The following is a 24284-nucleotide window of genomic DNA, read 5'->3' on the forward strand; positions in this document are numbered from 1 at the left end:
CCATTCCTGGCGTGTCTTAACAACTTATATTCTTAATTTTATTTCTTTCTCTTTATGGTGTGTGTGTGTGTGTGTGTTGTGTGTGTGTGTGTGTGTGTGTGTGTGTGTTTCCTTCCACAGTTCCTGGCTCATAACTTCCATAACCCTTGTTGTTTCCTAAATAACTAGGACACTGAAGTTAATATTTGGTCTTTTGTTCTTGGTTCCTGAAGGTGCTTTGGTAAACTTCAGAGCATCAGGGGAAAGACAATCTTTTGTTATAATGTTGAGGCACTTTAGGCTTGAGAAGAATTCCTCAGAAAGAAAAATACGTTCTCCAAAATTCTGCCATCCTTTCACCTGCTTCTTTTTTTCCTCAAGGCAGACTATAGAAACTATTATTTCTCTTCCACAAGACAGGCTGTAGAAACTAAAAGTGTTCTCTATATAATCCTTCTCCACATTTCTAACTTGGAGCTAGCCATAAAGAAATTCCCTGATAGTAGATCATAGCACCTCCATTTCAGAAGGAGTTCCGCCTCATAGCTGATAGGAAGGAATGCTGTTTAGAGAGGTTAAGAAAAATTTGGATGGACATGCCCTCTTTCCCTGTGCAATCTATTAGCATTAGATTTTTTTTCCAATCACATTTCAATACAGTTGTCCATGCTTCAATCATACTTATGCAATAAAATCTCCGTAAAATCCTGAAAGGACAGGTTTGCAGAGCTTCCAGATAGCTAAATATCTGAAGGTTCCTGGAAGGGGATAACCTAGGGAGGACATGAAAGTTCCTTGTACCTTCTTCCATACCTTACCCTATGAATTTCTTCATCTGTATGCATTGTAAAAAAAAAACTTATAATAAACTGGTAAGCCCAATCAGGTATGTCCTTAAGTTTTGTGAACAAGTCTTGTAAACTAATCAAACCTAGGGAGGGAATCATTGGAACACCAATTTATAGCCAAAAGCACATGTCAAAAAAACCTAGGGGTTGCAATTGGCATCTGAAGAGGAGAAATTATGGAGACTTAGCTCTCAACCTGTGGGCTAACTCCGGAGTTGAATTGGAGGATACTTAGCTGAGGTCTGATGCAGACTTGATTGGTCACTTTGGTGTGTAGGTAATCCCATCCTACACCCCTGAAACACACATATCTGGTTTCAGAAAAAAATGTTGGGAGAGTACAATAGGAATAACTGAGTTTGTTTTTCCTTACTGTCCTTAGACTCTTTGGAATTCAAAGGGCTTTCCTTTTATTTATTGTAAAATGGGAATTTTTCTTATGTCCTTTTTTCTTCTCTTTTTTGTTACGTTCACCTCTCCTTTTTTGAAGTTATATTGGGTAAAGAAATGTAGGAAATAAAAGCAGATGATGAAGAAAACATTAGGTAACCATGTCAACATTGTACAATATATATGCTTTCCCTTTATATTCAGGAAAAACATTTGTCTTTAACATAGTTTCTGACACTCAGAGAGAAAAAAGAATTAGAAAAAAATTTTAAATCATTATTAATCTTTTTAAATCATATTTAATCTTTATTAATTAATTTAATTTAATTGTTCTGCCTCAAAAAATAGTCATTACTAACGAAAATCCATCTTAATTTTATAGGATCCACAGATTTTGGATATTAACACTGATCAAGAAAAAATAAAGAATATTTTAAGTGATCTACAATGTGTTTTAGATGATCTTCAAAAACGTGCCTTTCAATATAAATCCTACCAGAAGAATTTCAAGGTAATGACAATTCTGTATATCTGTTTCTAAAATGTGTGCATAGAAATAGGACATGTATCAATGTGATCATAAACACTTTGTGTTTGGTCAACTATGTGTTAGTTGTTATGCTACAGTGTCAATTACAAAATTTAATATGTTTCTGCCTTTTATATATATATGTATATATACACACACACACACACACACACACACACACACACCCAATAGACAATATATCTTCATTATTAAAAAGTGATTGCAAATTATAGAAAATTATTAGATAAATGTATATGGACTTTTACATTTGGTTTATTAAAGACCTTCTATCCTTTCTTATGATTTAAACTTCTTTTACACTCATATGTGTGTTATGATTCCATTAATATTGCCTGATTTGGCTTGCACTGATGTTCTAATTTAATGAAAGAAGAGATCCTCACCTAAACCAGGTAGTAAAATGGCCTGAAAGTGTGGATTTAAAAAGCTGAAAAAAATGTGTCTTTAAAAAATATGAAGACAAAAGACAAAGAGATACAGGTGCTTCTAGCAATTTTTAGAAAGACTACCAGGAAAAGAGAACAGTCATAAATATGCTTAAAAATTTCAGGAAGATGGTGCGTGAAAAGTGAGTAGTTCAACATAGATATGGGAAAAATGTGTATTTAAAAAAAACAAAATTTATGGAAGTGAAGAGTACAATAAATGAACTGAATAATTTACTAGAAAAGTTTAAAAGCAAACCTGATCAAGCAAAAGAAAGAATTAGTGAACTCAAAGACAGATCACTTGAAATTATCCAAAGGAGAAAAATTTTAAAAAGTGAAGATGGCTTAAAGGGCTTATAGGAGATAATTAAGCAGACCAATTTTCACTTTATGAGAATCCAAAAAGGAGGAGAGAGAAAAAAATAAGATAGAAAGCTTATTTTATAAAATAATGGCTGATAATTTCCCAAATGTAGAGTAGAAAATGACTATTGAGACTAAAGCCCAAAACATTTCAAAAAGGATGAACCCAAAGAGGTTCACACTAATAATGACATACATCATAATTAAAGTATCAATGGACAAAGAGAGACTTTTGGAAACACCAAGAGAAATGTGACTTAAAATATACAAGGGATTTCAATAAGACTGTCAGTTGATTTCTCAGCAAAAACCTTACAAGCCAGAAAGGAATGAGATGGTATATTCAAAGCTCTGAATGAAAAATCAGTTACCAACCACTACTACTATATCTGGCAAAACTACCCTTCAAAAATTAAGAAGAAATAAATACCTCCCCAGATAAACAAAAGCTGAGGAAACTCATAATCACTAAGTATACTTTATAAGAAATTCTAAAGGGAGTCCTTCAATTTGTGACAAAAGAATGCTAAACAGCAACATAATAAATTCCTAGAAGACAGGGAAATCTCATGACACTGTTCTTGGCTGATTTCTTGGATATGACACCAAAAGTCAAGACAACAAAAACAGAAACAGACAAATGGAACTAAATCAAACTCAAAAGCTTCTGTACTGCCAATGAAACCATAGATAGGGTTGAAAAGTCAACCTACAAGAAAGGGGAAAATGTCTTTTAAGCCACATATTTGATAAGGAGTTATCAAAACATATGAGGAATTTCTACAGTTCAACATCAAGCAGCAAATAATGTGATATTTAAATGGGCAAAGGGATTGAATAGACTTTTCTCCAAAGAAGATATAGGAATGGCCAATGGGTAGACGTAAAGATACTCAGCATCACTAATCGGCAGAAAAATGAATACAAACCAAATCAAGGTATTGCTTCTTACCTATTAGCATGGCCATTATAAATATAAAATAAATAGCAAGTGTTGGTGAGGATGTGGAGAAATTGGAACCTTCTATACTGTTAGTGGGGGATGTAAAATGAAATCACTATGAAAAACAGTATAGTAGATTCTCAAAAAATTGAAAACAGAACTAAAATATGACCTCTCAATCCAAATTCTAGGCATATATTCATATAGATTATGAATCATGATTTACATCCAAGATTTTGAAGAAATATTTGCACTCCCAAGTTCATTGCAACATGATTATGATTATGATTATGATTGGTACTAGGGATTGAACTCAGGGGCACTCAATCACTGAGCCACATCCCCAACCCTATTTTGTATATTTTTTTAAGAGTCAGGGTCTCAATGAGTTGCTTAGTGTCTTGCTTCTGCTGAGGCTGGCTTTGAGTTCACAACCTTCCTGTCTCAGCATCCTGAGCTATAATACCTTTTGGTATTACAAGTGTATGTCACTGCACCCGGCCATTGCAACATTACTAACAATGGTCAAGATGTGTAAACAACCTCAATGTCCATCAATTGATAAAAGGATACAGAAAATGTGGCATATGCATTCAACAAAATATTATTCAGTCTTTAAAATGAAGGAAATTATGTTATATGCAACATAAATGAATCTGGAGAACATTATGCTATGTGAAATAAGCCAGTTACAGAAGGCAAACACTGCATGATTCCGCTTACATGAAATATCTAATATAGTCATACTGTAAATGCAGAAAGTAGAATGGTGGTTGCCAGTGACTTGAGGTGAAGGAAAATAAGCACACAGTTTCTGTTATGCAAAGTGAAAAAGCATTAGAGATTTCCTGTATAACATTGTTAATATTGTTATAGTTAACAATCCTGTACACTTAAAAATTTGTTAAAAAGCTAGATCTTATTATGTATTTTACCACAATAAAAAGAAAAACATAAGTTTAAAAGTATTTTTAAAAACCAGCCTGAAATAGAAGTATATCCCTCTTTGTACATGCTTAATCTACACTTGGATGATTCTGCCTTCATGAATGTCTCTGACCCAACCTTTCTGCAGCTCTTAACCATTTGAAGAATAGGGATGAAAACCTAAATGGTCTTGGTTGCTGGAAATAATTTCCAGCTCTTAACAAAAAACTGGCCCCAGTTCACCACAAAGCCCAAGAATTTTTGTGCAACCAACTCCCTGTAGGTTTCCCACTTCCAAGCCAAGACAATCTTAAAACCCCTCATTAAATTCTTTCTTCAGATTTTCTTGAATTCTTCTTTTTTTTTTGTACATGTATATGCAGTTCATGGGGGTTAGAACAAAGTAAAAAACCAGGTTGTCCTATCTATCTTAAACTTCACTATCCTGCCCATCTCCAGCTACCACACAATCATCTTTCATCCAAATACAGAAGCCCTGAAGGAAATAAATACCTCTGAATACTCATCTGTTTTTCAAAAAAGAAAGGCATGTACATGTGTGTCTAGTCCAAATAAAAAATGCATGCACATGGGGGTCTTATAGTATTTATGTCTTTGGAAAAAATATATTTAAGTTTTAAAAAATATTAAGAGTTATAGTTGTTACTCAAATAAAAAATGTAATATGTGTGGGATTTCACGGTGTTCTAAATTTTCATGTGTTTCCGTCTTTCCTTTTATTTCTCCATTTAGGATCTATCTTGTGCCAAGTAGTCACTGTAATCAGTATTACTAATAGAAGGATAGCATAAGGTCTTAATATCTGAAAATAAGTAATACACTTTATTTGTTATGCTTTTAAAGGTAGAAGTGTCCAAGTTTGAAGCTTTGGAAGAAGTTAGCGCTGAACTGAAGCTCAAACAATTGCTTTGGGAGTCTTACTCTGAATGGGATAAACTCCAACAAGAATGGTTAAAGGTAGGTAAAAAGCTCTCATTTCTTAAGTTTTTATTAAATTAAACTTAAAACCCTAATAACATCAGTTATCATTTATAGCAACTTGGTATATTCTTATTAACATTAAAAATTCAATGTTATAATTTCACAGGAATTTTTGTTGGTTTTCCAGTAAAGTACAAGAGGTCTTTTTGTCACTAAATGACAAAAAGTATGTTGGCAGGGTTCTTGGGTCGTCCATTTAAGGAGGATAAATGATGAAGGCACCAAAGGACCACATTGCATGATACCTAACTTTTTGTGCTTTCAAAACATGTTGTTATCATGATATACTCCAGTGATCTTGGGGACTGTAGGATTTTTATTATCTACATGCTTTAGGTTTCTGTTTTCTAAAGTTATATTCTTATTATTCTTTTAAAAAAGAAACTGTTTTGTTCAGTGTGATAGAAGATTAGAGAAAGAAGATCTAGAATCCTCTCTAGAGAGTTCAGTAGTTCTCTCTCTCTCTCTCTCTCTCTCTCTCTCTCTCTCTCTCTCTCTCTCTCTCTCCTCTCTCTTTTCTTTTCTTCTTCTTCTTCTTCTTCTTCTTCTTCTTCTTCTTCTTCTTCTTCTTCTTCTTCTTCTTCTCTCTCTCTCTCTCTCTCTCTCTCTCTCTCTCTCTCTCTCTCTCTCTCTGGAATTAAACCCAGGGCCTTGTGCATGCAAAGCAAGCACTCTACCAACTGACCTATATCCCCAGCACCTGTTCAGAAGTACCAATATCCCTAATAGTTTCTAAGATGTCCTTGTATTCAAAACTTGATAAGGGTCAGCCATCTAGGAGGCAGAATATGGCCACTGATACTTTCATATGTGATATAGACACGTTGTAAATACCATCAACTTAAAAAGTCATGTTTTATACTTTATATTCATCCTACCTGTGCTGAGCCTATACTTAGAAGCCACATGTCTGGGTCAAAAAACAGTGACACAAGAAACATTTCTCAAGTAATGTTCTAGCTGTGGGTAATAACAGTGGAGAATAAGAAGGACAGAGTCTAAGCCCTCATAGAACTTACCTTTTTGTGGAAGGAAGAAAAAAAAGCGAAATATATGATCTAATATCAGGGAATTTTAGTTATTCTCCTATAATTTATTTGTCACTTATCTCAGAAGTAAAAAAAAAATTCTTCTGAGAAGTAAGGAAGAAGCTTAGAGAATTTTCTGATTTCCATGGTATTTTACAGCACTCACCTTAGAAAATACACAAGAAAATTCTTTAAGGAACAGAAGGAAAATGCTGAAGATTTACAAATTTTCTATTGCCCTTAATCCATAAGATTGTCTGATATCAAAGTGTGTACACTCATATGCTAATATAACACATACTATTATAGATGTATGCATATAGTAGAAGTACACCTTTAAAATATTTGCATTACATGCATTATTTGAAACTTCTGATTACAAGAGTAAAAATAGTTATTTTTTTCCTTAGAAGACTCTAGAAGAATTAAGCCTCAGTAATAAATTCCAGGGATTATAATGCATTTAATGATAAGAGAGACAAATATATGAATAAATAGTTGATTCATGATATATTATTAGCAATTTTGACAAGTAAAGCCTTTTGAAAAATACAGAAAGAGTTGATTCAGATTAGCAATATAAGTGCTAGAAAAATAACTGTAAAGTAAAATACTTTTTGCTATTTCAAGCTTGACTGTTATCATATATTTTAACTTACTTTTTTCTTTTTCTAATTTGTATAGTTCAAATTTGACTCCCTGGATCCAGAATTCCTAAACAGTCAGGTTTCTAAATATGCCAAAATTGTGAGTCAATTGGAAAAAGGCTTGCCACCCAACAATGTAGTACCCCAGATCAAAAGTAAAGTGGAAAAAATGAAAGAAAAGGTAAGGTTGTTGGAAATTATTTCAGAAACTCAGGCAAATCTGCTGTTAATTGATGCTTAAGATATCAAAATAAGGAAATATTTCCTGATTAAGTTAATTCTGCAGAGAGAAGAAAGTCCAATTCGTTTGTTTTCAGTAGGACATACTGCATTCATAGCTTCAACTGACCAACCAAATCATACAATTAAATGTCTTGGTTAAAAAAGCATTCAGAATACAAATTTCCCTAGTGATAGGATACATAATGCAGGAATATGAAGTATTTGTGCCAAGAAACATATCTGCTGTGCCCTCAAACAGCCAGGTAAGGTGAAGACAGCCTTGTCCATTTGCTCCTGTGCACCATACAACAACAGCATTTTCCTGTTGTGTTGTGATGTGAAGAAGGCTGAGAAGCTAATCTGTAGGTGTTCAGGGCTGACTTTTTGAAACAGATAGGAAAGGGAAATTTTGCCATGGTTTTTTCTTGTTAAGCTTAAATATATGGATGAAACACTTTCCCAAACTTACATGTCAGTTTCTTTCTTCCCTGTTTGTCTTTAGTGTAGTTATAACTACACTAAAGACAACAGGGAAGACAGTTGTAAATAATTTCACTTATCATGGTCTGCATTCCATCTTGAATACCCTCAAAATACAGTTAAAAAAAAACTTGCACATAGGAAAGGTCACTTCTTGTGGTATATAGTCCTATGGGTTTTTACAAATAGGTAGTCAGGTACCCAACACAACAATACCATACAGAAGTTCCATCAACCCCAATTCTCTCAGGATAGAAAACTTTATAGCCAGCCCCTCCCTCCATCACAATCTCAAGCAACCATGGATTAGTTTTCTGTCCTGATTGAAGTTTTTTACAGAGTGTTATATAAATAGAATAGTAACAAATGCAGCCTTTTGGGTCTAGCTTTATTCACTTAGAAAAATGCATTTAAGATTCTTCCATGTGCTCGTACTAGTATTTACAATGCATAATATACTCTTACAACTAAAATATAAAAAGGTAAATAACTTTTTAAATTGAGAAAATATCCAAAAGACGTTTCTTCAAACAACACATGATAAGATGCTGAACATTGTTAGTTTTTAGGGAAATGCAAATCAAAGCCACAGTGAAATACTACTTTACAACTATTAGAATGACTATGATCAAAAAAGATTATATGTAAATTTTGGAAGAGAGCTGGAGAAATTGGAACCCTCATATATTTCTGGTAGGATTGTAACATAGTACAGCCACTTTAGAAAACAGTTTGGCCATTTCTCAAAATGTTAAACATAGAGGTACCATGTAACTAAGTAATTCCACTCGTAAGTATTTACCCAAAAGGATTGAAACCTATGTTCACAAAAATTTTGTATTAATGTTCATAGCAGCCTAACATAGGAAAAAACGGAAATGTTCACAGCTAATAAGTAAAGAAACAAAATATAATGTATCCATACAGTGACATATTATTTAGCACTTATATATTATTTAGCAGTAAAAAGAAATGAAATATTGATACACCGCAACATAGATGGAATCTTGAAAACATTTTGGTAAGTAAAAGAAGCTATTCACCAAAAACCCTTCATGGCACATGATGTCATTTATATGAAATATCCAGAATATCCTTTTAAAAAGATGGATTTCTGGTTACCAGGCATTGTGGGGAGGGAAAGATAGCAGTACTAAGAGATACTGTAGGTATTGGATGTACTGGGGTGATGAAAATATTCTAAAATTAGATAGAGTTGATAATTGCATTAATTGTTAATTAGAATTTTAAAGATTCCTTCATATTTACATATTAATAGTTTGTTTTAACTGATGGTAGTAGTCTGTCATATAGATGTACCACTTTATTCATCAACTCTTGAAAGACATCTGGATTTCTTTAAGGTTTTTTAAGTGATTATAAACAAAACAGTTATAAACATCCAAGTATGGCTTTTGTGTTAATAAGAGTTATCAATTCATGTGAATAAATAACTATTAATTAGAATTTTTATATTTTATGGTAAATATGTGTTTAGCTTTATGTGAAACTGCTAGTTTTCTTTGCACCAGCAAAGTATAAGAATCTGTTTCTCTTCATTCTCACCAGCACTTATTATTGGGAGGGAGCTTTTTTGCTTTGTTTTTTGTTTACTTGTTTGTTTATTTTAATTTTAGTCACTCTAATAGATATGTAGTAGCATCTCATACTGTTCATAGTTTGCATTTTTCTAGTGAATATCTTTTCATATTCTATTTACCATACACCTAGTTCTTTGATGAAATGTCTGTGCAGATATTTTGCCCATTTTTAACCCATTTTGTCCCATTATCCAAGATATAGACCACTTATAAAAACTTAAATTGAGAAACAAATATACTACTTAGTAACTTTGAAATAATTATGTTTTAGAGTTCTATTCAAATAGATGAATGATAAGAACATTTTTAAAAAAGCATTTCCGTGTGTGTGTGTGTGTGTGTGTGTGTGTGTGTGTGTATGAAAAAATGAAGGATATATAAGCTCTAGATTTTGAGTTCCAACCTATTATAATGCACCTGTGTCAATTTTGTTAAAATATTTACAGAGTTGAAAACTTGGGACTTAATGGGCTAAATGGATTGTTTGCTTTATTATAATTGAATTTTAAGAGTTATTAAAGTATTCTGGCTATGATTCTTTTTTTCAAATATATACTGAAATTATTTTCTACCAGTCAATGACTTTTATCCTTGCACAGTAACTTTTACAGAGCAAAAAGATATTAATTTGGATAAAATCCACTTTATAATTTTTTTCCTTTGCAGATCAAGCCTTTAGTATAGTATCCAAACACTTTTTGTGAAAGCTAAGACAACATGTAGGTTTTCTTTGTGTTTTCTTCCAGAAGTTTTGCAGTTTAGCTTTCTGTATTTAAGTAAATGGTTTATTTTTGCATAAAGTATGAGGGTATATGTAAGTTTTACTTTTTTACATATGGATATCCAATTTATTGAGCTCCATTATTTGAAAAGTCATCCTTTTTCCATTGAATCACCTTTTCACTATTGCCAAAAGTCATCTGAGTATATGCTTTAGTCTATTTCTATATACTATACTGGTTTGTGGTTTTTGTGCTTATATTCATGAGGAACATTGATTTATAGTATTCTTGTAATCTTATTACATTGCTTTAGTATTACGGTACTGCTGCCTCATAAAATGAGTTGGGAACTGTTCCCTCTTGGTTTCTAGAAGATATTGTATAGAATTAGTATTATTAGTAAGAAATGGGGGTGTCCTGCCCTTTTTATACATTTTAGAATGTCTTTGTTCTCAGCCCTCCTTCTTCCCTTATCTTGCCATTCCCTCCCCCTCTCCACTTCTGTGTATGTGACTAAAAGGTGAAGGTGGAGTGATCCAAGGGTGGAATGAAGCTGTACAGGGGTAGAGGTAGGGGAAGACCAGCCCAGGAAGCATTAATGAACAACTCCTACAACTCCCTACAGGGAGAAACAATTCTTGGGGCAGATTACCTTAGCAACAGATTGGAAGTGGGGAAGGGAGTTGGAGATGTCAGCACTTGATTTTCTTTCCTTTCCACCCAGACCCCATTTTCCCAGTTGAACCAAATTATTTATTATCTACATTGACTGTCTTTTTGTCCCCCAGCATTGGTGTCTCTGAGAATGTTTGTTTTTCAGCTTCCAGTTATCATTGACTTGAGGAACCCAACTTTGAAGCCTAGACATTGGACAGCTATTGAACAAACCGTTGATGCCTCCCTGGTGGATACTGAAATTCCATTAACCTTGGAGAGGCTCTCCGAATTGCATGTGTTTGATTTTGGCCAAGAAATCCAGGACATATCTGGACAGGCTTCTGGAGAAGCTTCCTTGGAAATAATTCTTAAAAAGGTAATTCTGGAAAATACATATTTATTCTTAAAATCAGAGAATTAAAGGTTTTCAGACTCAACATAAATATCACCAATTTTTTATTATCTAAGTGGATTTTTTACCATTGCAGTTTGTACCCTCTTATTATCAACATCCTTTTATTCTCTTCTTACATTTATTATGTATTATTAATTATCACTATTATTAATATTATCTCTGTAAGTTCCCTCTTTCTGTCTCACCTGTCTCCCAACAGGAACTTGATGACAATAAGATTTGAAATGTGCATTCTTTTATAGGAAACCCATATACCAAGGAACATCTGTTAGATGTTTAGAGAAAAATACATTATTTGCCAAACTACCAAAGAAAACTGTGTTAAATATTTCAAACAGTTTTCCTACTTACAACACTATCTCTCTGCCCTTAAATCCATGCAAATCTTCTAGTTGCCTACATAAAAGAATATTTTTAATTTAAAGCATAAGATGATAGGCAATGCATATTGAATTACCATGAGTTATTTTTATGTGTCAACATTAATCAAATAAAGTAAGCAAATCAATGTCATCATCTTACCAACAAGACATGTTTAAGAATTTTAGGGGCAGTAAGAGGGAAAATAGGATAATTATAGAGTTTTTTCTTATTTTATTTCACATCCACTGATTGAGTACCTAAACATAAATGAATTTAGATTTTCTAAAATCTTGTATTATTTCTAAGGTGGAGGACTCTTGGAAAACAACTGAATTTGTTGTTCTGCCTCATCGTGACACTAAAGATGTATTTATCCTGGGAGGCACAGATGACATACAGGTGGGTAACTGGGTTGTTAAAATTTATGGTAAAGGTCATACTTCCAAAATTTTTTATGATATACTGAGAAGAGTTGATGAAACATAAGTGAAGGAAAAATCAAATTTGGAAAGCAAGATATTAACATGAATAATTGACTTGAATACTTATACATGAAATATTTATCAAGGAAATGAAAGTGACATATATATTTAAGAGTTTCAGTACTTGTAGTTGATAGCACCGTAAAAACAAAGAGATCAGTTATGGCTGAAGAGATCATAGAATTCTTCAGACATCAGCCAAGAAAAGCCAGACCTCAACAGTGGCAGCTGAGAAATACCAAAGAGAATAAAGGGTATTTCAAAGTGTTTCAATGAAGCAAATAAACATAAATGAGCACAATAAGAGTTCACCTTAATTTTCTGATATAAGGAGTAGGTGGTCATGCTGTATCAATCACAAAATAAGATAAATCTAACCCATGGTTGAAATATTTTTAGTCACTTGAAGTATAAAAGCACATTTGTTTGGCAAAGGAATTTGGGTCATAGAGCCCAAATTAAAAGGCTAAGCCCTAGTCTAAGGATGTATCCAGGACAAAATTGGAAATACAATAACTTTTTCCAGGTGTAGGTTGGAAGAGCAAGACTAGACATTACTTTTGGCAATCGATAGAAGAGCAAATTCAAAATAAAGGGCATTTGGTATGTGGCCAAGTAATGCCAACTGATGGGGTTTCTGCTTTCAGAAAGTTTATAATTAACACAGACAATTAAATCTTCCAGATTAATAGACACATCTTTTTTAAGTCCACATGTTCTGTGAGAATATTGTTGTGTAAAGGGGAACAGTAGAAAAGAAGGTAACAGGAAAACTACCTAGACCTTCAGAACTTGATATGAATTTTAATTTCATCTTGCTTGAGATAGTTGAAGGAAAAATGTTAACTATTGAACAGAAGAAAGCTAATTTTACAAATATAATGTATGATGAGAAATGAAGGTATGCTTGTGTGACTAAGTTATATAAAGAAGGTGCCATTTACTGAGTAGTAAGCAGGGAAAAAAGTGTTGAACCCAATAAAGTGTCATTAATAATTATAGGAACTGCAGAGATTTGGTAGTCAAAAGTCCCTGCATGATGCAGTTGTTGCCAGACTGAAGGGAATAAGCAGAGAAAATAGATGGGTAGAAAGTAGTTAAAGCTACAACTATTCGTTCCAAAAGAAGGCCTTTAAATGGACTCTTGGGATTGAACATCTGAAATATCACTGAAAGCACAAATGCATGGTATTGCATGTATTTTCTCCACTTTTTCTTAAAGGTCCTTCTTGATGACAGCACTATCAACATTGCAACCATTGCCTCATCACGTTATGTAGGTCCCCTTAAGGCACGAGTGGATGACTGGCAAAAACAACTTGCTTTGTTTAATCAAACACTGGTAAGTAAGAGAGTAATTTCAATACAGAGCCTCCAATAACCGGAGAGCCATAGGCCCTTAGAAATGTTTGTTTCACTATTTAAATACTATATAATTTAGAAATGTATGATTTAAATTTTGATATTATTATATCTGGAATGTAAGGAAAATACACATGTATGGAGCTCTTTACATAATTATGCAGCTTGTATTATTCTTTTTCCATGAAACGAAATATCACAAACTTAAGCAAGGTACATTTATTGATAGTGTGAAGCAATATATATTTATTATCTAAGTTTCTATGGTCCAAGAGTTCAGATGTGGTTGTACTGGGCCTGTTCAGGGTCTCACAAGGCTGTTATAAAAGATGCCAGCCAGACAGGATTCTCACCAAAGGTTCATCTGGGGAAGGATCCACTTCCAGGCTCCCTCACTTCAAGAAATTATTTCCTTGCAACTCTGGAAATGAAGGCTTCAATATCTTACTGGATCTCATATGGAGGTCATCCTCAGCTCCTAGATGTTACTCAGTTTTTCTTTGGGTGGATTTCTGCAACATGGCCACTTACTTCATCAGTCTAGCAAGGAAAAGAAAATCTCCTGGCAAGATAGCTGCTTCAGTGTTATTAAACACAAATGTAATCATGCACATCCTGTTGCCTTTGCCACATTCTGTATGGGTAGAAGCAAGTCATAGGTGTACCACACTCAAGAGGGGAGGATCCCACAAAGGCCTGAGTACCATATCCTGGTCCACCTTAAGCATCTTGCAATAACCACCTTATGTTTACTGGAAGAATATTTATTGTTGCTTGAAGCCCCTTGGAATGCTTCTTGTGGCGCATACCTCTTTTTTATTCTACCTCAACTTATCCCCAAATAAGACAAGAACCCATTCATACCAATCTCACTTTCTTCCTATCCACTTTCTTCTCTTTTACACATCAGATGTTTAGCTTGATTTAATTATGTTTAAGTTTTCTACATATTCTAATATAAAAAGTTTTATGTGAAATAATAAAATCAGTAATTAGAAAAATGTAACTTATTCTAGGATGGATGGATGGATGGATAGATAGGTAGGTAGATAGATAGATAGATAGATAGATTTTTTTTCAGTGCTAGAAATCAAACTCAGAGCCTCACACATACTAGGCAAGCCCTCTAACACTGAGCTACTCCCCTAGCCTTCTCACCTTTATTTCAAAGGAAACTTTTCAGAAAACCATTCTCTTCAATGAATACTACATAGCTGACCCAGGTCCAGCCTCTGCACTGATGATGAACCTTATGAAGGGACTACAGACCAAAGTCAAAGGGCATATTTTCACAGAGGGTTCTTAAAAGAAGCCTGTACTGAATAGTGGGGACCCTCAGAGAATTCATTGTCTGGAAAGTATGAGACCATAGAAAAACCAGGTTAAAACACATATAGGTGTCTCCCATCTCTAGAGTGAGAAGTGAGAAGTAAGAAACTCTCTAATAGATGTTGGGCCCACACTTGCAATGACAGGAGACCTTAAGGAAAGGTAAAGTCTATAGACTTTGATTTCTGACCCTACATTTCTGGTTTCTTTTATTTTTATTTTTTTCCTTTTATTCATTTACTTATATGTGGTGCTGAGAATCAAATCCAATGCCTCACATCAATGCTAGGAAAGTGCTCTACCACTGAACCACAACCCTAGCCCTCATAAGTTCCTTTTTTTATTTATACATAAGAGCAGAATGCATTACAATTCTTACTACATATATAGAGCACAATTTTTCATATCTCTGGTTGTATATATACTATATTCACACCAATTTGTGTCTTCATACATGTATTTTGGATAACAGTGATCATCACATTCAACCATCATTAACTAACCATGCCCCCTCCCTTCCCCCTCCCACCCCTCTGCCCTATCCAGAGTTCGTCTATTCCTCCCATGCTCACTCTCCCTATCCCACTATGAATCAGCCTCCTTATATCAAAGAAAACATTTGGCATTTGGTTTTTTGGGATTGGCTAACTTCACTTAGCATTATCCTCTTTAACTCCATCCATTTACCTGCAAATGCCATGATTTTATTCTCTTTTATTGCTGAGTAATATTCCATTGTGTATATATGCCACATTTTTAATCTATTCATCTATTGAAAGGCATCTAGGAGTTCCACAATTTAGCTATTGTGATTTGTGCTGATATAAACATTGATGTGGCTGTGTCCCTGTAGTATGCTGTTTTTAAGACCTTTGGGTATAGACCGAGGAGAGGGACAGCTGGGTCAAATGGTGGTTCCATTCCCAGTTTTCCAAGGAATCTCCATACTGATTTCCATAGTGGCTGTAGCAATTAGCAGTCCTACCAGCAGTATATGAGTGTACTTTTTTCCCCATTCTCGCCAACAATTATTGTTGTTTGAATGCATAATAGCTGCCATTCTGACTGGAGTGAGATGAAATGTTAGAGTGGTTTTGATTTGCATTTCTCATGAAATTCAACTGGAAAATAAGAAACTCAGAATAGCTAAAGCAATCCTTATCAGGAAGAGTGAAGCAGGTGGCATCACTATACCAGAACTTAAACTATACTACAGAGCAATAGAAACAAAAACAGCATGGTATTGGCACCAAAACAGACTGGTAGACCAATGGTACAGAATAGAGGACACAGAGACTAACCCACAAAATTACAATTATGTTATATTAGACAAAGGTGCCAAGAACATGAATTGGAGAAAAGATAGCCTCTTCAACAAATGGTGCTGGGAAAACTGGGAATCCATATGCAACAAAATGAAATTAAACCCCTATCTCTCACCATGCACAAAACTCAACTCAAAGTGGATCAAGGACTTAGGAATACAACCAGAGACCCTGTGTCTAATAGAAGAAAAAGTAGGCCCCAATCTCCATCATGTGTGATTAGGCCCCAACTTCCTTAGTAAGACTTCTGTGGCACAAAAATTGAATCAATAAATGGGATGGACTCAAACTAAAAAGTTTCTTCTCAGCAAAAGAAACAATCTGTGAGGTGAATAGAGAGCAAATCTTTACCCCTCACTCATCAGATAGAGCACTAATCACTAGTGTATATAAAGAACTAAAAAAAAAAATAGACACACACACACAAAACCCCCCACAAATAACCCAATCAATAAATGGGCCAAGGACCTGAGGAGACACTTCAGAAAATGATGTATAATCAATCAACAAATATTTGAAAAAATGTTCTGGTTTCTTTTATTAACAATAGTTGTCTCTAAAAGGAGATGCAATGCATGGTTTTCTTCATTCTCCTAGTCTTTTGTACTTTCCACATGTTTTGTTATGAGCAGGTTTTATGATTTTTTCCTTTCTTAAAAAATGCAAAGGACTGGGGCTCAGTGGTAGAGCACTTGCCTCATACACATGAGGCCTTGGGTTCGATACCCAGTACCACATAAAAATAAAAAAATAAAAATAAAGATATTGTGTCCATATACAACTAAAACACAAATTTTTAAAAATGCAAAGAAAAGCTTCATAATTTAGAAAGGAAAAAAAAGCCAAGCACAATATTGCACACCTATAGTCCCATCTACTCAGGAAGCTAAGGAAGCAGGAGGATTACAGATTTGAGGCCAGCCTCAGCAACACAGTGAAACACTAATTCAAAACAAATTTTTTCATGGTAACCCAGGGTAAATTTTGAATAGTCACTAAACTTGCCACTTTCCCAACCTTCATGTTAATTAAGTAAGCATCTCATCTCCCCCTAGCTTGTTTCTTCCAGGCGTTTAATCATGCGGCAGACTCATTGTAACACTAATCAATGGACAGTGGGGTGAAATCAGGTGGAGCTGAGTCTTGGACCCTTTAAGAAAATTTCATTTCAAAGTACATGGAAGGAACCATAAATCCTCAGGAGAAAAGATATAGTAATTCCCCATTTGATAAGGTTTTTTAAATATTTTTTTTTAGTTGTAGATGGACACAATATATTTATTTATTTATCTTTATGTGGTGATGAGGATCCAACCCAGTGCCTCACACATGCTAGGCAAGCACTCTACCACTGAGCCACAACCCCAGCCCCACCATGTGGTAGTTTTTAATGTAACTGAATATCTTAGATTTGAAAGTTAAAAATTTTGATAGATCCCATATTTTTCTCCTAGGAAGAATGGCTTACCTGCCAGAGAAACTGGCTCTACCTAGAAAGTATTTTTAATGCTCCAGATATTCAGAGGCAATTGCCTGCAGAGGCCAAGATGTTCCTTCAAGTGGATAAATCATGGAAAGAAATCATGAGGAAAGTGAACCGGCTGCCTAATGCTCTTCGAGCTTCTACTCAACCTGGTATAAAACAAATTTTTAAACACAAGTAAAAAGATTTTGCAATCGTCTAAAATGTTTGTCACCTATAAGAATTTAATAGTATATGGTACTTTTAACACTTCATGGAACACTGTACCTTTTCTTATTATCATCTCTCAGCTTAATGTGTAATGTTGGAAAATAAGTATTTACTTCTCTTTTTTCTATTTTTATAATTTGAGGATGTTGACACAGGGTATCAATTGCCCGCAGTCTGGCTGGGCACAATTCAGGAGCCACTTGTCAAAAGAAACGAACTTTATTTTTAGAACCAGACACACACGCCAAACAAAACAGCTCCTCAGGAAAAACCTTCAGAGCCCAACTGCCACCACCGGCTTCCCACAAGCCTCTCCACCTCCCCCACTCCTCCTGCTCTTGAGGCTGATTGGCTGGGTCATGTGGGCGGAGCCAAAAAAAGTCCCCCAATGAGCAGCTCTGCAGAGGAGCCAGTCAGTTAGAAGTTGCTGGGGCCTCTGTGAGCCAATCATCAGCTGGCAGCTGGAAGTTTGCTGGCAGCTGGAAGTTTGCTGGGGCCCCTTCGGCTACGGCTCTCAACAATCAATAATGTTTCTGCCTCACATTTTTTTTAAACAATTTTGACTTTTTTACAGTTTTACAATGTCAACAAGACATATATTTATATTCAGTTGACTTACTGTATCAATGTTTCCCACAGACATAAGCACAAAAATTTCCACACTTTATTTTTAATTCATTAATTAATACTAGTTAAAAATATTACCACTTACTGCAATTCTAGTCTCAAAGTTGAAATGTTTTAATAAATTCTGTTCTCTGGGTATGAAACCAGTCTTTCTGGGTGCATATACATGGCAATATACTACTCTTTAGACCAAAGTCTCATCAAACCTGCTTATCATATAGCAAATGGCAACACATAGACTATCTTGGTGAATATTCCCAGACAACTTCACTGCCAAGCAAGGGAAGGTTGTTGGGTTGTGCTCTCTTTCCAAAAAATCTTATATAAGAAGCAAACAGAAAGAAAAACCTATATGGAAAGAGAGAACCAAGGGTTAGTAATGAAGAAATAGTGTTCCATTGCCCCAGTTTTGTCCTTTAAAGATAGCAGAGGATACAGAGGATAGTAAAAGTAAGAAAGTGACAGAGAATGGGGAGGTTCTTGAGACTGGCTGTATTTGGAAAATGAAGGAGAAGGCAAATACCTGGCTTTTGTTTGTGTTCTCCCAGACTTCTAAAAATGGAAGCCAACTATATTTCAAATATATTTGTTAATATATGGTAATATTAAAATTAATGTTGTTATTAAAACTAATGTTAAATTCTTAGCCAATTCCTCACTTTTATTAGTCCATTCTTCTATCAAATAAAGCTAAGGTTTTTAAAATTTGAGTATTATATTTTACTTTCATTTAAAGTCATATTCTCTATTTTAATACAATTTTGACATTACTATTTTTTTTCAATGAACAGGACTTCTGGAAACTTTTCAAAACAATAATGCATTACTTGACCAAATTCAGAAGTGTCTAGAGGCCTATTTAGAATCCAAAAGAGTTATCTTTCCAAGGTAAGTTTATAAGGCAACCTAAGGCATTTTTAATAGTTGTCCAGCAGAGAGAGAAGCAAGAAAGATTTGTGACAATGAAAATCCAGCTTGTATTTTTATTGGGACTGTAAGTCTGAAGAATAAGTTAACAATATTTGCTAAAGATTTAAATGGAAAAGTGCTGGAAGGATTCTTTTTATTCCAAACCAGTTTTTATTTAAGTTGTTGTAAAAGCATTACAAGCATTGTTTTTAAATAGCATTGTAAAGAAATCAATCAGAGAAATAAAATCAGCAAGGCATACTGGAATTAAGGAAACTCAGATTAGCTATACATGACAATTAAATACTTTTGGATAAATTAAACATAATATAGAAAGTGTATTACTAAAGACAAATTTAGAAGAATATTTCATTATTTAGAGCAGGGATCAGTCTTTCTTTTTAAATAAAAGGCCACCGAGTAAATATTTAAAGATTTGCAGGCCATACAGTTTGTTGCAAATACTCAACTCCCCTATTGTACCCCAAAAGAAGCCATACAAAGTATATCTGCATGTCAGTGTGACTAAAAGATCTTTATTGACAACAACAGATGGCAGGCCTGATTTGTCACGTGGGCTATAACTTGCCAAACCCTTATTCTGTAAGTTCACATTTTTTTAAACCCGTCTTGCTGATAATGACAATGAAACATATACAAAATAGTTTTCTTTGCACAAGTATAGCCTTTATATAGTTGTAAATGGTTAATTGGCAAAATAATATTCTGTGACTTTCCACATAGCACATGCTGCAGGGACCAGCATATGCTTTTGAATCATAATGATTACCCACTATACATTAATAGAACCAAATAAGGTTCCTGAAAACACTCATTCACCTGTTGAACAAATAATGTATAGATTAGTAGGTATGTGTGAGTTACTAGGCAAGATGGATTCTAGGGAGAAGAAATAATATATCTTCATCCTAGAAGCTCAAATGCTAGTAATGCATATGTTAATAAATCAGTATCATAACAAAAACTAACAATTTTATAATATTTTATGAAAAATATCTAAGTTAATTCTAGATATTTGAACTGCATCATCACTAATATTTATAGAAAATTTATTAAGAGAACTGTGGTTTCCCCAGGAATCCAGATCTAGTATAAATAAAGGTCCAGGAAATTAGTGGATTAGAAGAGATGTGCCTAAGTAATTTATCTTCTATATCTGCCTAAGGCTTAGCTTCAATTTCAAGTTATATTTTAAAGATTCTCTTGAATACAGATTTTACTTCTTGTCAAATGATGAACTTCTGGAAATCTTGGCCCAGACACGAAATCCACAGGCTGTTCAGCCTCACCTAAGGAAATGCTTTGACTCCATTTCAAGGCTTGAATTTGCTCTCATGCCTCCTGCTGAAGGAAGAATTCCTAGTATTGACGGAGAGCCAGAAAAGGTTTACACTAATGATATCTTAGCGATGCTGTCACCAGAGGGAGAAAGGGTGAGGTGCTTTTGTTTATAAATCCTCAAAGATAAATTGTTACTCTCCCAGTGCTGGGGTAGATATCTGCACATTCTCATTCTAAGCATGCCAGGTGCTCTATGAGCTCTGTGGTTTCAAGGATAACCAAGAAAAAACCTTTGTTCTGACAGAACTCAAACTCTAATGGAGAAATTATCAAACAATTAAAAATCACACAGAAAATGCTGTAACAGAGACATGTGCTCTGTTCTTAGAAACAAAGTGGAGAAAACAGGAAACATGTCTTACCCAACTCTCCACAAGAGGCAAAATAGTGGATTAGTTTAGAGTGCCAGTTCTTTGCCAGGCCACCTAGATTTAAGACCCCATTTAATCACCTATATAAAGTGAGGATTAGTACCTGATTAGTGGCATGGTAACTTTCAGGTATTACTTTATATGAATTTTACTGGGTACTTAAAGCAATACCCAGTGAGCATTGTGTGTTAGTTACTAGTGATAGCATATCCAGGGCATTTCACAGCACCTAGAATATGGTGAACACTAAGAGAATGAATGTATTGGCTGACTGTGAGGAATCAAGCAAGTGCCATGCATGTACACACACACACCCACACACAGTCAAAAAAAAGGTGAGAAGTATCTGTTGTATGGTCACAAAAGTGAAAAGCATTATAGACAGAAGAACTATGCAAAGAAATGCCAAGGAATTAGGTTCAGTTGGAGCATAATAAGTGTATCTGTAGGAGAAGTGGGACCCCATAAACATTTATTTTTATCCTGAATTGAACTTCTTGCAAAAGATTTTGCTCATGGTGCAGAAGAAGAAAAAGGGGAGGATTAAGGATAGAGTCTTGGGGAAACATGAAATTTAAAGGGAGGTTAGAAGAACAGATGAAATGTCCAAAACAAGCAAATATTTAAGTCATTTGAAGTCTAAGAAATAAATATGAGACGTACTAAAGAGTGTCAATTGGACCTTTCATTTGGGAGGACATGGGTAACTTTAATGAGAACAGGTTTAGAGGAAGCGTTGGGAATAAAAATCTGATGATAAGTACAAAAATGGAAATAATTGAAGAAATTCATGTAGCACGTATATATTCCTCTTATAAGGAGTTGGCTCCAAGAGTAAACAGTAAAACAGTGCAGTATTTATATGTTGGAGGAGGGTGATGGGATGGCAATAGAAAATTCTAGTATTTGTGTTCAGCTTTTAGTATTTATATAACTTAGGGATCTGTTACAGAAATAAAGAAGATGTGTGTACCTTACAAGTCCTACCTGAACCATTATATCATTGCTCTGATTACCTTCTAGGTTGGCTTGGGAAAAGGCCTCAAGGCTCGAGGCAACGTGGAGGAATGGCTTGGTAAAGTGGAAGAGGCCATGTTCACATCTCTGCGGCGCCTGAGCAAAGCTGCCATTGCTGACTATCAGGGGAAACCAAGGACACAATGGGTGGTGGCAGGCCACCCTTCTCAAGTAACACAAGCAAACTGGTTAAATTTCCATTTCTGGATTCTTCTTTGGTGAGATACATCAAAATTAATGAGGATGTTTGTTTTTGTTTTCTTTTCTCTGCCCCCACCCCTCAGGTTATCCTGACAATTTCTCAAATTATGTGGTGCCGTGATTTGACTGAATGTCTGGAAACAGAAGACAGCAATCACATAGAGGCCCTAGAAGCTTTTGAAACAGTAAATTTTGAGGTGAGATTTTTAACAGAGTGACATGGAATATATTCACATGAGGTACAGTTTCAGTGGTTTTTATTTGAATGGTTAGTATACATTTGTTTTATTTCAGCAATTCTAATGCTCTGACACAACTTTTCAAAGCTTTGATATTCTTACTAAAATCGTGCATGTTCAACTATTCTTAGGGACATTACCTTTATGTTTGTTTAGTATTCATATGAGTACTTAAAAAATAGAAGAAAAACAGTTCAAGAGGAAAACATCAGTTCTCATGATTTGTAGCTTTTAAGGAATAACTGTGCTTAGAAGGTCTATCTTCTTTAAAACTTTTTAAGTACACAATACAATATTGTTAACAATAGCATAATGCTGTATAATGGATCCCTAGAACCTAGTCATCTTGCGTAACTGAAACTTTATAAAGCAACTTCCTATTTTTCCATTTCCCCATCCCTTGGCAACCACAGTTGTACTCTGTTTCTATGGGTCTGCCTATTTAAGATACCTTATATAAGTGGAATCATTCATTATTTTTCTCTCTGTGACTGGCTCATTTCACTTAGCTTAATGTCTTTTAGATTCATCCAAATTATTGCATATGATTTCCTTCTTTTTAAGGCTGAATGATATTCTATTGTATATTTATGCCACATTTTCTTTATCTATTCATCAGTTACTGGACTTTTAGATTGTTTCTACATCTCGGCTATTGTGAACATTGATGCTATTAACATAGAACTAAGATACCTCCTCAAGATCCTGATTTCAGTTCTTTTTTATATGTGTCCAGAAGCGGGATTGCTGAGCCATATAGTAATTCTATTTTAAATTTCTTTGGAAAACTTCTATGTTATTTTGCACAGTGGCTGCATCATTCCTGTGTTCTCTTATCTACACGTTCTTGCCAACACTTGTTGTCTTTTCATTTTATTTTTATTTTTTAAATATTTATTTATTTATTTTTTAGTTTTCGGTGGACACAACATCCTTATTTTATTTTTATGTGGTGCTGAGGATCGAACCCAGTGCCCCGTGCATGTCAGGCGAGCACACTACTGCTTAAGCCACATCCCCAGCCCCTCCTTTTATTTTTGATAGTAGTCATCCTACCAGTTTTGAAGTAATATTACATGTTGCTTTTGATTGTCATTTTCCTGGGGATTAGTGATGATATTGAGCTTTTTAAAAAAATTGTTCTAATTAGTTATACATGATAGTAGACTACATTTTGATATATCATACATAGATGCAGAATAACTTCTCATTCTTCTAGTTGTATATGATGTAGAGATATACTGGTCACATAATCATATATGCACATAGCACACTCATACATTGCTGGTGGGATTGTGAATTAATGCAGCCAATCTGGAAAGCAGTATGGAGATTCCTTGGTAATTTGGAATGGAACCACCATTTGACCCACCTGTCCCACTCCTCCATCTATACCCAAAGGACTTAAAAACAGTATACTACAGTGACACAGCCATATCAATGTTTATAGCAGCACAACTCACAATAGCTAAACTGTGGAACCAACCTAGATGCCCTTCAATAGATGAATGGATAAAGAAACCACGCATATATACACAATTGAATATTACTCAGCATTAAAAGAGAATAAAATTATGGCATTTGCAGGTAAATGGATGGAGTTGGAGAATATCATGTCAATCCCCCAAACCAGGGGCCAAATGTTTTCTCTGATAAGTGGATGCTAATCCATAATGATGGGGGGAGGGTACATGGAATTAGCGGAGGAACTTTAGATGGGGCCAAGGGGAAAGGAGGGAGGAGGCATGGGTGTAGGAAAGATGGTGTAATGAGACTGACATCATTACCCTAGGTACATGGAT

At 34.7% G+C, this 24284-nt stretch overlaps 1 protein-coding gene across 1 annotated transcript in view; it reads left to right on the forward strand.

The window, feature by feature from the left end:
* The window catches only part of Dnah6 (dynein axonemal heavy chain 6), a 275338-nt gene that overhangs the window by 77728 nt on the left and 173326 nt on the right, over nucleotides 1-24284 (forward strand). Inside the window, exons 15-25 of the mRNA XM_026413801.2 lie at nucleotides 1600-1728; nucleotides 5293-5406; nucleotides 7143-7286; nucleotides 10951-11163; nucleotides 11872-11964; nucleotides 13270-13389; nucleotides 17518-17698; nucleotides 19175-19271; nucleotides 20527-20746; nucleotides 22049-22213; nucleotides 22327-22440. Coding sequence (XP_026269586.2) covers nucleotides 1600-1728; nucleotides 5293-5406; nucleotides 7143-7286; nucleotides 10951-11163; nucleotides 11872-11964; nucleotides 13270-13389; nucleotides 17518-17698; nucleotides 19175-19271; nucleotides 20527-20746; nucleotides 22049-22213; nucleotides 22327-22440 — 1590 coding nt within the window. The remainder of the gene's footprint in view (nucleotides 1-1599; nucleotides 1729-5292; nucleotides 5407-7142; nucleotides 7287-10950; nucleotides 11164-11871; nucleotides 11965-13269; nucleotides 13390-17517; nucleotides 17699-19174; nucleotides 19272-20526; nucleotides 20747-22048; nucleotides 22214-22326; nucleotides 22441-24284) is intronic.

This window comes from Urocitellus parryii, chromosome 12 (assembly GCF_045843805.1).
Source record: "Urocitellus parryii isolate mUroPar1 chromosome 12, mUroPar1.hap1, whole genome shotgun sequence".
NCBI classification, from domain to species: domain Eukaryota; kingdom Metazoa; phylum Chordata; class Mammalia; order Rodentia; family Sciuridae; genus Urocitellus; species Urocitellus parryii.